Genomic DNA, 14,960 nt, shown 5'->3' on the forward strand with positions numbered 1-14,960 from the left:
ATGTACAATTGCCCAAGACTGAATCAGGAAGAAACAGAAAATAAGAACAGACCAATTACCAGTAATGCAACTGAATGGGTAATTTAAAAAACTGCTGACAAACAAAAGTCCAGCACCAGATAACTTCACAGGTGAATTTTACCAAACATTTTGAAGAGAATTAACACCTATGCTTCTCAAATTATTCCAAACTGCAGAGGAAGGAATGCTTCTGAATTCATTCTATGAGGCTGGCACCACCTGATACCAAAACCAGACAAAGATACCACAAAAAAAGAAAATTACAGGCCAATACCACTGATGAACACAGATGCAAAAATCCTCAATAAAATATCAGCAAACTGAATCCAACAATACATTAAGAGGATCACACACCATGATCAGGTGAGGTTTATGCCAGGGACGCAAGAATGGTTCAAAAATCAATGTTATACACCATATTAACAAACTGAAGAATAAAAACCATATGATCATCTCAACAGATCCAGAAAAAGCTTTTTGACATAATTCAACATCCATTTATGATAAAAACTCTCCACAAAGTGGGTATAGAGGGAATATACCTAAGCATAATAAAGGTCATATATGACAAGCCCACAGCTTGTTTTCCACTCAATGGTGGAAAGCTGAAAGCATTTCCTCTAAGATCAGGAACAAGACAAGGATGCCCATTCTCACCACTTTTATCCAATATAGTATTAGAAGTCCTAGCCACAGCAATCAGGCAAGAAAAAGAAGTAGAAGGAATCCAAATTGGAGAGGAAGAAGTAAAAATGTCCCTGTTTGCCGATGATACGATATTATATATAGAAAATCCTAAAGACACTACCAAAAAACTACAGGAACTCATCAATGAATTCAATAAAGTTGCAGGATACAAGATTAATACACAGAAATCTGTTCTGTTTCTATATACTAAAAAACAAACTATCAGAAAAAGAAATTAAGAAAACAATACCATTTATAATCACATCAAAAAGAATTTAAAATACCTGGGAATAAATCTAAGGAGGGAAAAGACCTGTACTCAGAAAACTGTAAGACATTAATAAAGGAAACTGAAGATGACACCAAAAACTGCAAAGATATGCTATGCTCATAGCTTGGAAGAATTAATATTGTTAAAATGCCTATACTACCCAAGGCAATCTACAAATTCAATGCAATCCCTATCAAAATATCAAATGGCAGTTTTCACAGAACTAGAACACATAATTCTAAAATTCATATGGAAACCTTACAGGACCCCAAATAGCCAAAACAATCTTGAGAAAGAAGAACAAAGGTGGACGTATCACACTCCCTGATTTAAAACTCTACTACAAAACTACAGTAATCAAAACGGTATGGTTTTGGCACAAAAACAGACACAGATGAATGGAACAGAATAGAGAGCCTTGAAATAAACCCACACGTATATGGTTAATTAATCTACAACAAAGGGGGCAATAATATACAATGAGGAAAAGACAGCATCTTCAATAAGTGTTAGGAAAACTGGACTGCTACATGCAAAAGAATCAAATTGGACTCCTTTTTCACATTACATACAAAAATAAACTCAAAATGGGTTAAAGACTTAAATGTAAGACCTGAAACCATAAAATTTCTAGAAGAAAACAGGAAGTACACTCTTTGACAGAATACTGTCTTATTGAGCTAAGTATCCTCTGTCTTACCTAGCAATATTTTTTTGGTTATGCCTCCTCAGGCAAGGGAAACAAAAGCAGAAATAAACAAATGGGACTACATCAAACTAAAAAAGCTTTTGCACAGCAAAGGAAACTATCAACAAAACAAAAAGGCTGCCTACTGAATGGGATATTTGGAAACAATATACCTAACAAGGGGTTAATATACAAAATATACAGAGAACTCAAACAACTCAACATTAAAAAAAAGCAAAAAATCCAGTTAAAAATGGGCAGAGGACCTAAATAGACATTTTTCCAAGGAAGACACACAGACGGTCAAAAGGCACATGAAAAGATGCTCATCCAGGGAAATGCAAATCAAAACCACAATGAGATATCACCTCACACCTGTCAGAATGGCTACCATCAAAAAGACCACAGGTAACAAGTGTTGGAGAGGATGTGGAGAAAAGGGAAACTTGTGCACTTCTGGTGGGAATATAAATTGGTGCAGTCACTATGGAAAACAGTATGAAAGTTCCTCAAAAAATTAAAAACAGAACTACCACAGGATCCAACAATTCCACTTCTGGGTTTTTATCCAAAGAAAATAAAAACACTAATTAAAAAAGACATATGCATCCCTATGTTCACTGCAGTATTATTTACAATAACCAAGATACAGAAGCCACCTAAGTCCCCATCAAGAGAAAAATGGATAAAGGAGATGTGGCATATATATATGTGTGTGTGTGTGTATATATATATATATATATATATATATATATATATACACACACACATACATATATATATGCACACACACACACACACAATGGAATATTAGCCATAAAAAAGAATGAAATCTTGACATTTGTGACAACACTGATGGACCTAGAGGATATTAGGCTAAGTGAAATAAATCAGACAGACGAAGACAAATACTGTATGATTTAACTTATATGTGGAATCTAAAAAACAAAACAAATGAACAAACATAACTAAACAGAAAGAGAGGCACAGATAGAAGAGGTGGTTGCCAGAGGGGAAGAGGGTGGGGAGAGGAAACTGCTAAGGGAGATTAAGAGGTACAAACTATCAGTTACAAAATAAATGAACCACAGGTATGTAATGTACCATATGGGGAATATAGCCAATAATTATGTAACATCTTTGTATGGTGACAGATGACAACTAGACTTATCATAGTATCATTTTGAAATATACACAAATACTGAATCTGTGTGCTGCGCATTAGAAACTGAATTTCATAGGTCATTAAATGTAAATAAACAAATGAACAAACAAATTCATAGAAGAGTAGATCAAATTTGTGGCTACCAGAGGTGGAAGGCTGGGTGGGGGTTAGGAGGGAGAACTGAACGAAGGCAGTCAAACGGTACAGAATTCCAGTTATAAGTAAGTCCTAAGGATTTAACGATATAAGGATATAAATACAACACAATAAAGATAACTAATACTGCTGTATGATATATATGAAAGTTGTTAAGAGAGTAAAATCCTGAGTTCTCACCACAAGAAGAAAAGTTGTTTTTTCTATCTCTTTAATGTTGTATTTATATGAGATGATGGATGTTCACTAACCCTATTATGGTAATCATTTCATGACGTATGTATGTCAATCATTATGTTGTACACCTTAAATTTATACAGTGCTGTATGTCAATTATATCTCAGTAAAACTGGAAGAAAAAATAAATTTTAAAAATACTATATTGAATATTTGAAAGTTGCTAAAAGAGTAGATCTTAAAACTCCTCTTCACAAGAAAAAAAAATTTTCTAACTATGTATGTGACAGATGTTAACTGTCACCATACTTACTGTAGTGATTTCACAATATATACAAATATCAAGTCGTGTTGCACATCTGAAACTAATCCAATGTTATATATCAATCATACCTCAAATATATAGATATATAAAGTTTAATTGTATTAGTAATTTGGGAAACTCCAATCATAACTTCCAGAACATACCAAGTGAGGGGGAAAATGTAGAGTAACAGGAACTCTTATACACTACTGGAAGGATTGTAAATTTGTAAAACCACTATGGAAAAACTCCTGGTATTAGCTAGTCAATTGAAGATGTATACACCTTATGCAATTCCACTCCAAGGTAGTATTTTAGATCAGTATCTCTTAATAGGGGCAGGAGTATCCTCAGCATTTCTGGAGATTAAGCAACTCCAGCCACTGAGCATTAGGCCAACAGCAGTCCCTCCAACCCCTCTATCACTGGGACAAACAGAAACATCCTCACACATTTCTAAATTGGAGCAGGGGGCAGATACATAGTTCTGAGTGAGTACTGCCCTAGAGAAGGGTTTTCAATCTCAGTATACTAGTGACATTTTGGACCAAATAATCCTTTGTTGAGGGGAGTTGTCCTGTGCATTGCTGGATGTTCAGCAGCATCTTTGGCCTTTACCCACTAAATGCCACTAACACCTTGGTGAGTTGTGATAACCATAAATGTCTCCAGACATTGCCAAATGGAGCTAGAATCATCCCCAGTTGAGAATCAGTATCCCAGAGAAACCTTTACATAGGTGCATCAAAATGTGTCCAACAATGTTCACAGCAGTAATGTTTTAATAACAAAAAACTGGAAAAATCAAAATTTCCATCAACATTAGAATGGGAAAATAAATTGACGTATAATCATATAATACATGGGTATACAGCAGTGAAACTGACCTAAAGCTTTATGCAACAAGATGGATGAATCTTAGGAATATAATTTAGATAACCAAAGCAAGTCAAAGAAAAATACATGATTCCTTTTTATATAAAATTCAAAAACAAGCAACATAAAACAATACCTTAAGAGTTAAAGAAAAGCATGTTAAAATTGTAAAGAAAGGCAAGGGAATGGTACATACAAGGTTCAGGATGGGGACTTTCCTGGTGGCGCAGTGGTTAGTGGTTAAGAGTCTGCCTGCCAATGCAGGGCACACGGGTTCAAGCCCTGGACTGGGAAGATTCCACATGCTGCAGAGCAACTAAGCCTGTGCACCACAACTACTGAGCCCACGTGCCACAACTACTGAGCCCACGCGCCTAGAGCCTGTGCTCCACAACAAGAGAAGCCACGGCAATGAGAAGGCCGCACGCCGCAATGGAGACCAACACAGCCAAAAATAAATAAATAATCAAACAAACTTACAAAACAAAAAGATTCAGTATTGTGGTTACCTTTGTGAGGTGGGAACTGGTATACAAACATGGAGGGGCACACATGAATTTTAAAGGAAATGGTAATGTCCCATTTCCTAAACTGAGTGCTAGGTATACTTGGATATTTGATATTTTTATATACCTCACATAACATATATGTAGATATAATACCTATTCAATATTTAATAAAATAAAAAATAAATTTAAAACCCACCATTGGAGGCAGATTGCTAAAATCGTTCCTCTAACTCATGCCACCACTCCCACCCCCGCCCCAGTCTCCACACCTTATATATCTCCCTTAAAGTGTGGGTAGAACCTGTAACTTGCTTCTATCTAATGGAATACGACAAAGGTAATAGATTTTGAGGATGTAATTTAGGTCCCTAATGAGCTGACTTTATATTAATCAAAAGGGAAATTATTCTGGGTAGATCTCGCCTCATCAGGTGAGTCCATTAAAAGAGGGTCTTGAAGGTAAGAGATTCTCCTGTAGGCCCTGAAGCTTCCACAAGTCTTACGGCTGTGAGGAAATAAATCCTGCCAAAAACTACATGAATTTAGAAGAGGACGCTGAGCCCAGGCCTCAGACAAGACTGGCCCTGGCTGACACCTTGACTGCAATTCTGTGACAACATGAGCAGAGGGCCCAGTTAAGTCATGCCTGGACTTCTGACTCATAGAGACCGTAAAATAATAAATGGGTGTTGTTTTAAGCCACTAAATTTGTAGTAATTTGTTACACAGCACGGAAAACTAATACAAACACTTCTTACAATTTTTATTTCTAAGAAGCAAGATAACTATCATTAATCACTGCACTGGGAAATTAAGCACCCAAACATCGCCATAGCGGCCCCACAAGCACAGAATTTTTAACTTCTCTTTAGTTTGGTTGAAGAAGGTAAAAAGTATAATCCTCATAGCTGACAACCTCAAATTAGAACATTCATGTGTCAGAGAGTAAAAGGGCAATTCATGCTCAAATCATCTTCGTTAAAAAGACAGAAAGCTACCGTCAAATCCATACTTGTCAAATCAACAGGTTTTCTAAAAACCTTAAAACAAAACAAAACCCTGATAGTATAGTACAATCAGAAATGTGAGAAGTTCCAAATGATTGTATGGATCATACTGCCTTCCCTTTCAGACTATTCTCAAGTGGAGACTCATTTCCTGATTTCTTTTTATCCTCAAAGCAGTGTGAGGCACATAGCAAGTGCTTACAGTGTTGAATAAAGGAACTCCATTTCAAAAGATGATTTGAGGCCCAATAACCTGCCCTTGCCTGTGTTAATGGCAGAACGGAGACTAAGACAAGGGCCTTCTGTCAACTGGGTACTTTCTTCCTACGTCAGAATTCAGTCCTTAATTACTGCCAAGCCTCATTAAACACACATACACACAAATCATTAAAAGACTATTAAATATTCAACGGGATTTTTCATAATATTAATTCTATCTGCCTCATTGTTTTGTGAGCCTGTTTCACAGTTCTTACCATTTACTGTACTGCATGATTAACAATTTTCTGTTCCACATCAACTAGAAAATGAAATTACCCTACTGATCAGAGGCAATAACTGTACTTTTTCATTTTCTAAGGTATTTATTAGCCTGATATAGGTAACAACAATCTTTTCCTAAGATAATCAAGAGGAGAGAATCACTGCAGTCAGTGCTACCCCTTAAAATGGAGGGCAGCCATTCCTATATTCCTGTTTTAAAATGGCAGTTAATCAATAAATCATTCTTCAAAAGATATGTACCCACAGTAATCTGAATAGTCTGTCTCTTTTGTGACATCTGTTTATTCTTTGTTCTACTTTGAAACATTTCTCTTTGCATGGCCCACCATTAAAAATATTTTAGATTATGTGATAAATATAAAACAGGTAGGGCTTCCCTGGTGGCGCAAGTGGTTGACAGTCCGCCTGCCGATGCAGCGGACACGGGTTTGTGCCCCGGTCCGGGAGGATCCCACATGCCGTGGAGCGGCTGGGCTGGTGAGCCATGGCCGCTAAGCCTGCGCGTCCAGAGCCTGTGCTCCGCAACGGGAGAGACCACAACAGTGAGAGGCCCACGTACCGCAAAAAAAAAAAAAACAGGTAGCAAAAGTTTTATGGCCCCATCTAAATATATACAATTTTTAAAGTCACGTGACAATACTTTAAACATATTTAATGCTGATTACATAAACTCTTTACTCTTAAGGGGAAAAAGTCCTTGCATTAATACAGAAAATGCACATTTTAGGGAACAGATTCTTAGGAATATAACTAGTTTCAAGGAAATGTTAAGGATCTGCTCTCTCTGCCACACCCTTTCTTTCTTGGGGAAAAAAAAAAAAAGGGAATAGTAGCTGGCTGACTGTTAATTTGGAATAGGAGGATATCACAGTGGGATAAAAGGTGAGACGCTAGCATCCCTCATCATTTCTTCTTTATTTACAAAGCAAGAAACTCTAGTTTCTTAGCGAGTAGTTGCCAGGTATGAGATGGGGTGGAGGGTTTATGTTTGACAGTAGCAGTCACCCAGGCTGGAGTCTTACTAACAGGAGTTTGGAAAGGGAGGACCCTATCTCCACTTTATCCTTCCTGCATGGATTCAGCAATCCTCTTCACATGTGTACCTGATACTTGATAAAAACAAAATGATAAATGTTCACCAATCTATGAATGTTAAAAAGTGGGGGAGGGGTTAATGATCTACTTCCATGTCCTATTTATTACTGTAATACTGCCAAATACATATATATCAGCAGGTTTTTCAAGGTTAAAAGAGGATAAGCCCCAAAAGAAAAGGGAGACCATTGTCACACAAGTCATCATCACCAAAGGAGAATTAAGAGAACTTACTGTTAAGGAAGCAATCCCTTTGTGGTAGAATTTTAAAGACTCAGCAATGCAAGAAAGTGCTGAACTATAATTCTCCTCTTGCAACCCAGTGAGACACTGTTCTGCACGTGAGAACTCTTTCAAACTATTCAGCCAGAAGTAGAAATGTTCTGAGGCAACCTGAGTCAGCAAACTCTGATAAAGCTCTCTGGCCATGTCGTGATTACCCTAAGAAAAAAAAGGGGGGGAGGATAATGAGGTTCTTACACTTGAATTAGTTGATGTAGCAGCTAAAAGAGAAACCCAAACCTTGGATAAGTTTTAACAATCACTCCTCACATTATAACTCTGTGAGACTCAGTCTAAGTATTTCTTCAGAGAAAACATGCTGAGCTGCTTTTATGTAACATAATGACTGAAGTTCTTTACCAAAACAGTTCCAAAGAGAAAATGAATGGAAGTAACCATAACCCATGTCTAGAACTTTAGTTCAAAATATAGAAAGTATAAATATTTATTGTATGTCATTTTGTATGAGCTATTTAGTGGGGTGGGGAGAACTCCAGTTAAGTTCCATTAAGCGATTACCAAGAGGAGCAGTGCGCCCTCTGGAAACGACTGAGGGAAGGGTAGCTGTGGGAGGATGTGAATGCCTTTTAATGCATGGGGGCGAGGGATGCTCACTGTCTTGCAGTGCTTGGATGCTTGGGACAGTTGGGTATAATAAAGAAATATCCTGTCAATAGTGCTTCTTCTCCCATTTGAGAAACACTGTAAAATGTGAACATGTGCTTCAATCACCTAGAATAATGCTTCTCAAATTTTGTTCTCTGGACTTATCCCCAAAGAATTTCTATACTACCCAAGCTCTATATTTCCTCTCAAACAAAAGTAAATAAAAATCGCTAGGATTTCCATATGGTTGAGAGGGAACAGAAGACTAAAACTTTCCCGTTTCCACATAAGAATGATAAAGATGGAGAGGGAAAGGGAAGAACGACATGGTGTACTGAAAGGGGAGAATATAAACGTGGGTGGGAGGGAGCTGTGCTTACGGGAGCACAGGACAAAATGAAAGTGCTGCTAACAACCTACAGCCAGAAAGAGCTCATATTTTTGGAATTCCCATGGAACTTCCCCATAATAACATATATACCATTCTCTGTGCATATGTTAAAAATTAGGTCCTTTCCTTCATCATCTTTTAATCGCATGACTAAAAAGTACTTCTACCTTCACCTTTAGTTTTGACTAGGAGTAACAATCACACAACCTAAGGTTCGTAATCTGCCATTTTCACCAACCCAGTTCACATAGAAGGATACTACGTACCATTCGGGATGCCTGTCTGGCAATTCGGTATACAGTCCATCCATTGGAGACGCTTTCAAGCTGCTGCTTAATTACTGCCTTTACTTCAGGAGACAGTGCTTTCTGACTGGCTACAAAAATCACAGTGGCCAAGCTCACCTAACATCGAGCAAGAAGTAAGAAAGTCAAGAAAATCATTAACTCTATGCAATGTCAAAGATAACTTTACCCAAAAGCGTTAAAAACTAATTAGAGCCTATCAAAAAAGAACAAAATTTGTCTTCCTTTGACATTTATAAAATTTCCACTTTATTCCTTTGCTCAGAGCATTGTGTATAACAGCAAATAATTAGAAACAATGCCCATAAATATGGATAAACTATGATATAATCACACAATGAAATACTATAGAGCAGTGAAGTGGATAAACTAGAAATACACTTATCAGTATAGACGATTCATACAAAACAGGCAAAAATAGGCAAAATGCAAAAGATTACATGCAGTATGAGAACACAAAGTTAAAAATATGCCAAAAATATTGCATATCACTTAGGATATATACTAAGGTAGTAAATATATAACAACATGCATGGGAATGACAAACACCAAATTCGGGAGAGTGGTTACCTATCCTGATAGGAAGGAAGACGACACTATCAGAGAGATACACAGCGGGGTACAAGTCATGTGTACTAGTAACACTTTTTTCTTAACCTAGGTGATGGATGCAAAAGCTTTCATCATATTATTCCTTATGTGTTTTTGAATATTATGTTTCATAATTTAAAGTTGCTTTAAAGTAGTACTAAGAAAAAAGCAATAAAAAGCATTAATTGAAAATGCTGCTTCAATGAAAAATAAACTTGGCTAACTGCTTCTCAGTATTCCAAAGCTGATACACACAAGGATCCATACATACTGTGATAACTGCCTGATTCCCACGACCACTGCCACTTAGTCATCTGGGTAACCTTTACTGATAGCAAATGATGAAATGGGGGCAATCTTTTACACAATGCCCCCTGCAGGATTAAACATAAAATGGGCTTGAGTAAGTAATTTCACTAAGTTTTCTTCCCAAGCCATAAAGCCAGATGACCACAAACAATACAGAGTGGCTACTTTAAAGCTTACATATAATTTACGCATATTTAGAACGTAGTCTACTCTCAGCCCTGGAGAACTTTCAACTAAACATTATTATACAGCTTCCACACCTTCTGTTTTTTTTCTAAGCATGTACCTTTCCCAGCCCCCGGACTGTACTGAAACCTAAACTGGATCCTAAACAGCTAAAGAGGTCCTGGATTGGCAAAGAGGAATTGGGTTAATTTATGGTCATTGATATCACTAGGTCTTTAACTTACATTTTTGGAAGTACAATACACGGTTTGGTTCATTATTTATTTGTCTTGTATAAAAAAGCAAAAAACCTTCATTTTCATTTTGTCCTTTGTAATAAAACAAAAATATCAGATTGAAGGCTTTGGCTACACTAAGCTGATTTGACAGGGCTTAGGAAGAAAGCAGTTTTACATGTGAACTAAATAGGGCTTTCTATACCAAAAGAGGAAATGGTAAAAAGCTCCAGGTCCCAGCCCTATTTTGACTTCAGCATGCTCTTGGTCTCAGCTAATTACTTTAACCTGTGGAATTCTGAAAGTAATTCCCACTAGACCAGATCCTATTCGTCCACAGCAGGTTCAAAAAGTGGCTCCTTACCAGAAGTTCTTGTTGCTTGTCTGTCGCTGATCGTCCGATCACCTTGTAGAGCTCCATGAGGTCACCGAGCATTCCATCGCCCAACACAGGCAGCTGCATGGCAATGGCGGCCAGGCAGTGGCACATCAGGATCCGGGCAGCGTCCTGAGCACTGTGCAACTGAGTCAACAAGGTCTCAACTACAGACTGGCTGAGATGGGGCCTACCCTTGGCCAACTTCACCATACAATTCAGAGCGATCTGCATATTGAATAGAAGATGGACCAGTTACATTCTGAAGGTTCATATGAAGTGAAGCTTTAAAGAAAGTAACTCTCTACAAGTTACTAGGAAAAATTAAGGAAAAGGGTTTTTTGTAGGCATGACATTTTTCTCAATAAGAAACACATGACATTGAATCCCATATTAAGATCTGCAAGTGTGCCATGTTTAAAACTAAAATAATAAGACAGGATGGTACATTAAACGCTCATTTTAATCTAAGACTATTCAGTCTAAGACTTGAGATGAACATCATAAGGAATAATGCTGTAAAGGCCAAATAAGTGCCAAACTGAATGTCATATTACTGCACTTTCATTACTTTTCAAGAACTGCTTCTAAAGTGTGGTTTGTAAACTTACCCATAATGGCATCTCCTAGGATGCTAACTAAAATATAGATTCTTGGGCCCTATCCATCCCAAACTTAATGAATTAACCTTTTTTTTTCCTGGTGTTTGGGTTACCGAAAGTTTGCAGTTTAAAAAAGGTGCCCTAGGTGACTTCAGCACACTGAAGTGGGGAGGAGGCTTCTAATTTTCTCTTATTTCTCAACAGAAATCTAAATATCAGTTGGTCTCAGAGCTTCTATTCAGGCCGGTTAATCACATCCCTAATATCCCAGCCATCAAAACTAGAAACCCAGAAGTCCTCTAACTAACATAGCCAACAGGTTGCTAAACCTAGTCATTTCTACTTTTGTCAAGTCTCTAATACCCATCTATTTAGCTCCCTTTCATTCTCTCTACTACAACATAAATGTCTCCCTAATTCCAATCTCTTGAAAAGATGGGCCCATTAATCCATCCTTCACGCTATAACCATGTAGCTTTCAGTATGTTAGGAAGAATAATCATGTCTTTAGGGTCTGACAGACCCAGAGTTTAAGGTCAGTTTGCCCTTGACTGACTAAGTGTGTGTGAACAAGTTATTTTATCTCTCTGAGGCTTAATTTCTTCATGACTATAAGAGGAATACAAATTTCACTAGTTAGGGTTATTGTAAACAGTGAAAGATGTATATACAAGCCTTCAACAAAGTTTGGTACATAATAGACATATTTAAATAACAATAATAGCTACAACAAAAGTTAGAGCATGGTCACTACTTCAAAATTTTAAGATCTCATTACCTACAGAATGAAGCCAAAGTTCCTCAGCCTGACATTTGATATCCCCCATGATCGAGCTACAAACTACCTTCTAATCTCCCTTTACCTCAACCAGCCACAGTGGGCTACTTATCATTCTTCCAACATAACAGGTACATTTCTGCTTTCCTGTCTTTCATAAAAGTGGTCCTTCAGGTTCAAATGATCCTTCCTCAATACTGAAATTCTACCCTGTCTTTCAAGGCTTAATTCATATGACATCTACTTGTTCAAGTCTTCCCTAATATCCTTAGTTGAAATTAATCACTCCCCACTCTGTCCTCTCAATTAGAATTGCACTTTTGTTTATATTACCAGAGAACCTGCGACATTCTGCTTGGTATTACGACCCCTTATATAAATATCAGTATCCTCTTATGGAGAGCTCCTCTAACAAAGGGACTTTTCTTGACCATCCATGTATGTCCCACTGTGCTGAGTCCAGTGTTTTACTGACACCTATGATTGGTGGGAAAGGTTTTGGTTTGCTTTCTTTCTTTCTTTTTAAACTTTTTAAATAAATGTATTATGGTTCCAAAGGGATTCTGTGGACTTGCCAATCACATGTTGCCTACTTCCTTCACCACCCCTTGATTATCAGCTTTTATTTAATGGTACTAGTATCTTTACTGTACATCATTATGACTACATCATACCTTTTCTTAACATGCTAAAATAAGTCATGACTTCCCTCAATCCATACCTTAGACAAGTTATAGTTCTTACATTCTCCATTGTCTACTTAATAGCCTTTTACTTCTATTAATTCCACTTTTCTTAATTATTTTGTACCATCAAAAATTATATTTTATGTTTCAATCCAATAATAGTCTCATTTAAAAATTTTTTAACTATCTCTAAGATGATTCTATAATTAAGTGAAGGTGAAAAGCCCTTAAAACTAGAGCTTCTATACTCTAGAAATTAATACACGCTTACACATTTATGAGTTTGACTGCAGTAATTTCATCAGTTCTTTGTGATCTTATCAGTGTTACCTTAGATTATAAACTTCCAAAACTGCAGGAGCTCTGTCTATTTAACTTTACATTATCTAGGACCATCATATGTATCTATTACAACTTAATAAACACTTTCAACTGACGGCAAAATAGGCCAAAGCTCAAATTTTTACCTCGCCTGTATTTTGGAATAATAACAGTCAAAATGCTAGCTTTGAAAGTGAAGATCAAGGGCAAATATTTGTTTAAGCCAGGAGTTGACAAACTCTTGCACTTGGGCCAAATCCTGCCTGTTTTTGTAAATAAAATTTTACTGGAACACAGCCATACCATCACCCTTCCTTTTTTTTTTTTAAAAAAAAAAAAACCACATTGTCCATGGCTACTTTTTTTCTGCAATAGTAGACTGAGCAGTTGTGACAAAGAGTGCACTGTCTGCAAAACTTAAAATATTTACTATCTGAACCTTTACAAAGAGATTGCCAATCCACACTTTAGGCAATGAAGACAGGCATTATATTAAAATAACTGATGTTTTCACCTTTAAAGTGGCTTGAGCACCTGGGCTATCATCTTCACTACAAAGTACCAGAAGGGATTCCAGGCCAAAGACAGCATCTTGTTCCAGTGCCAAAAGGTCTATAGGAAAAACACTAATTGTTTTTAGCGGTCAAGTAGAGAAGATTAAATGCACACACACACACACACACACACTTAGAAGAAGAAAACATTAAGGAATCTAAAATATAGGAAATACTTCAATGCATAAAGCTAACCTTCCTGAAAAAGTGCATGTGGCATTACTTATAAAATGCAAAGGCTATCTTTAGACTTGTAGCACTACCTTATTGAAGATTATAAAAATATATACATTGTATCAAGCCGAAAAGCTTCTGCACAGCCAAGAAAACCATTAACAAAGTGAAAAGGCGAGCTGCTGAATGGGAGAAAATATTTGCAAATCATATATCTGATAAGCAGTTGTTAATATTTAAAATATATTAAGAACTCATACAACTCAACAGCACAATAACTCAATCTGATTAAAAAATGGGCAGAGAGTCTGAATAGACTTCTTTCCAAAGACGACATACAGATAGGCAACAGGTACAGGAAAAGATGTTCAACATCACTAATTATTAGGGAAATGCAAATCAAAATCACAATGAGGGATCATCTCACACCTTTTAAAATGGTTATTATAAAAAAGATAGGAAATAACAAGTGTTGGCAAGGATGTAAAGAAAAGGAAACCCTTGTGCATTGTTGGTGGGAATATAAATTGGTGCAGCCGCAACAGAAAACAGTATGAAGGTTCCTCAAAAAATTAAAAATAGAACTATTATATGATCCAGCAATTCCACTTTTGAGTATGCATCTGAAGAAGACAAAAACATTAACTCAAAAAGATATGTGTACTCCCATGTTTATTGCAGCATTATTTACACTAGCCAAGATATAGAAACAACCTAAATGTCCACTGATGTATGAATAAAGAAAATGTGTTATGTATGTGTGTATGTATATATGTGTATATATATATATATATATACACATATATACATACACACACACACACACACAATGGAATATTATTTAGCCATTTTTTATAAAAGAAGGAAATCCTGTCATTTGTGACCATGGATGGACCTTGAAGGCATTATGCTAAGTGAAATAAATTAGACACAGAAAACCAAATACTGTATGATCTCACTTAAATGTGGAATCTAGAACAAACAAACAAACACCAAGCTCATAGATACAGAGAACAGACTGGTGGTTGCCAGAAGTGGGGGGTAGGAGGTTGGGGGTGGGCAAAATGGGTGAAGGGGGTGGAAAGGTGCAAACTTCCAGTTATAAAATGAGTAAGTTATGGGAA

At 36.8% G+C, this 14,960-nt stretch overlaps 1 protein-coding gene across 2 annotated transcripts in view; it reads right to left on the minus strand.

The window, feature by feature from the left end:
• INTS7 (integrator complex subunit 7) overlaps positions 1-14,960 on the minus strand; it is a 112,165-nt gene that overhangs the window by 45,784 nt on the left and 51,421 nt on the right. For both annotated transcript variants that reach the window (XM_033438069.2, XM_004275273.4), the window contains 4 exons: positions 13,623-13,720; positions 10,710-10,949; positions 9,006-9,143; positions 7,695-7,901 (listed from right to left, as the gene is read on the minus strand). In XM_033438069.2, coding sequence (XP_033293960.1) covers positions 7,695-7,901; positions 9,006-9,143; positions 10,710-10,949; positions 13,623-13,720 — 683 coding nt within the window. The remainder of the gene's footprint in view (positions 1-7,694; positions 7,902-9,005; positions 9,144-10,709; positions 10,950-13,622; positions 13,721-14,960) is intronic.

This window comes from Orcinus orca, chromosome 1 (genome assembly GCF_937001465.1).
Source record: "Orcinus orca chromosome 1, mOrcOrc1.1, whole genome shotgun sequence".
Taxonomy (NCBI): domain Eukaryota; kingdom Metazoa; phylum Chordata; class Mammalia; order Artiodactyla; family Delphinidae; genus Orcinus; species Orcinus orca.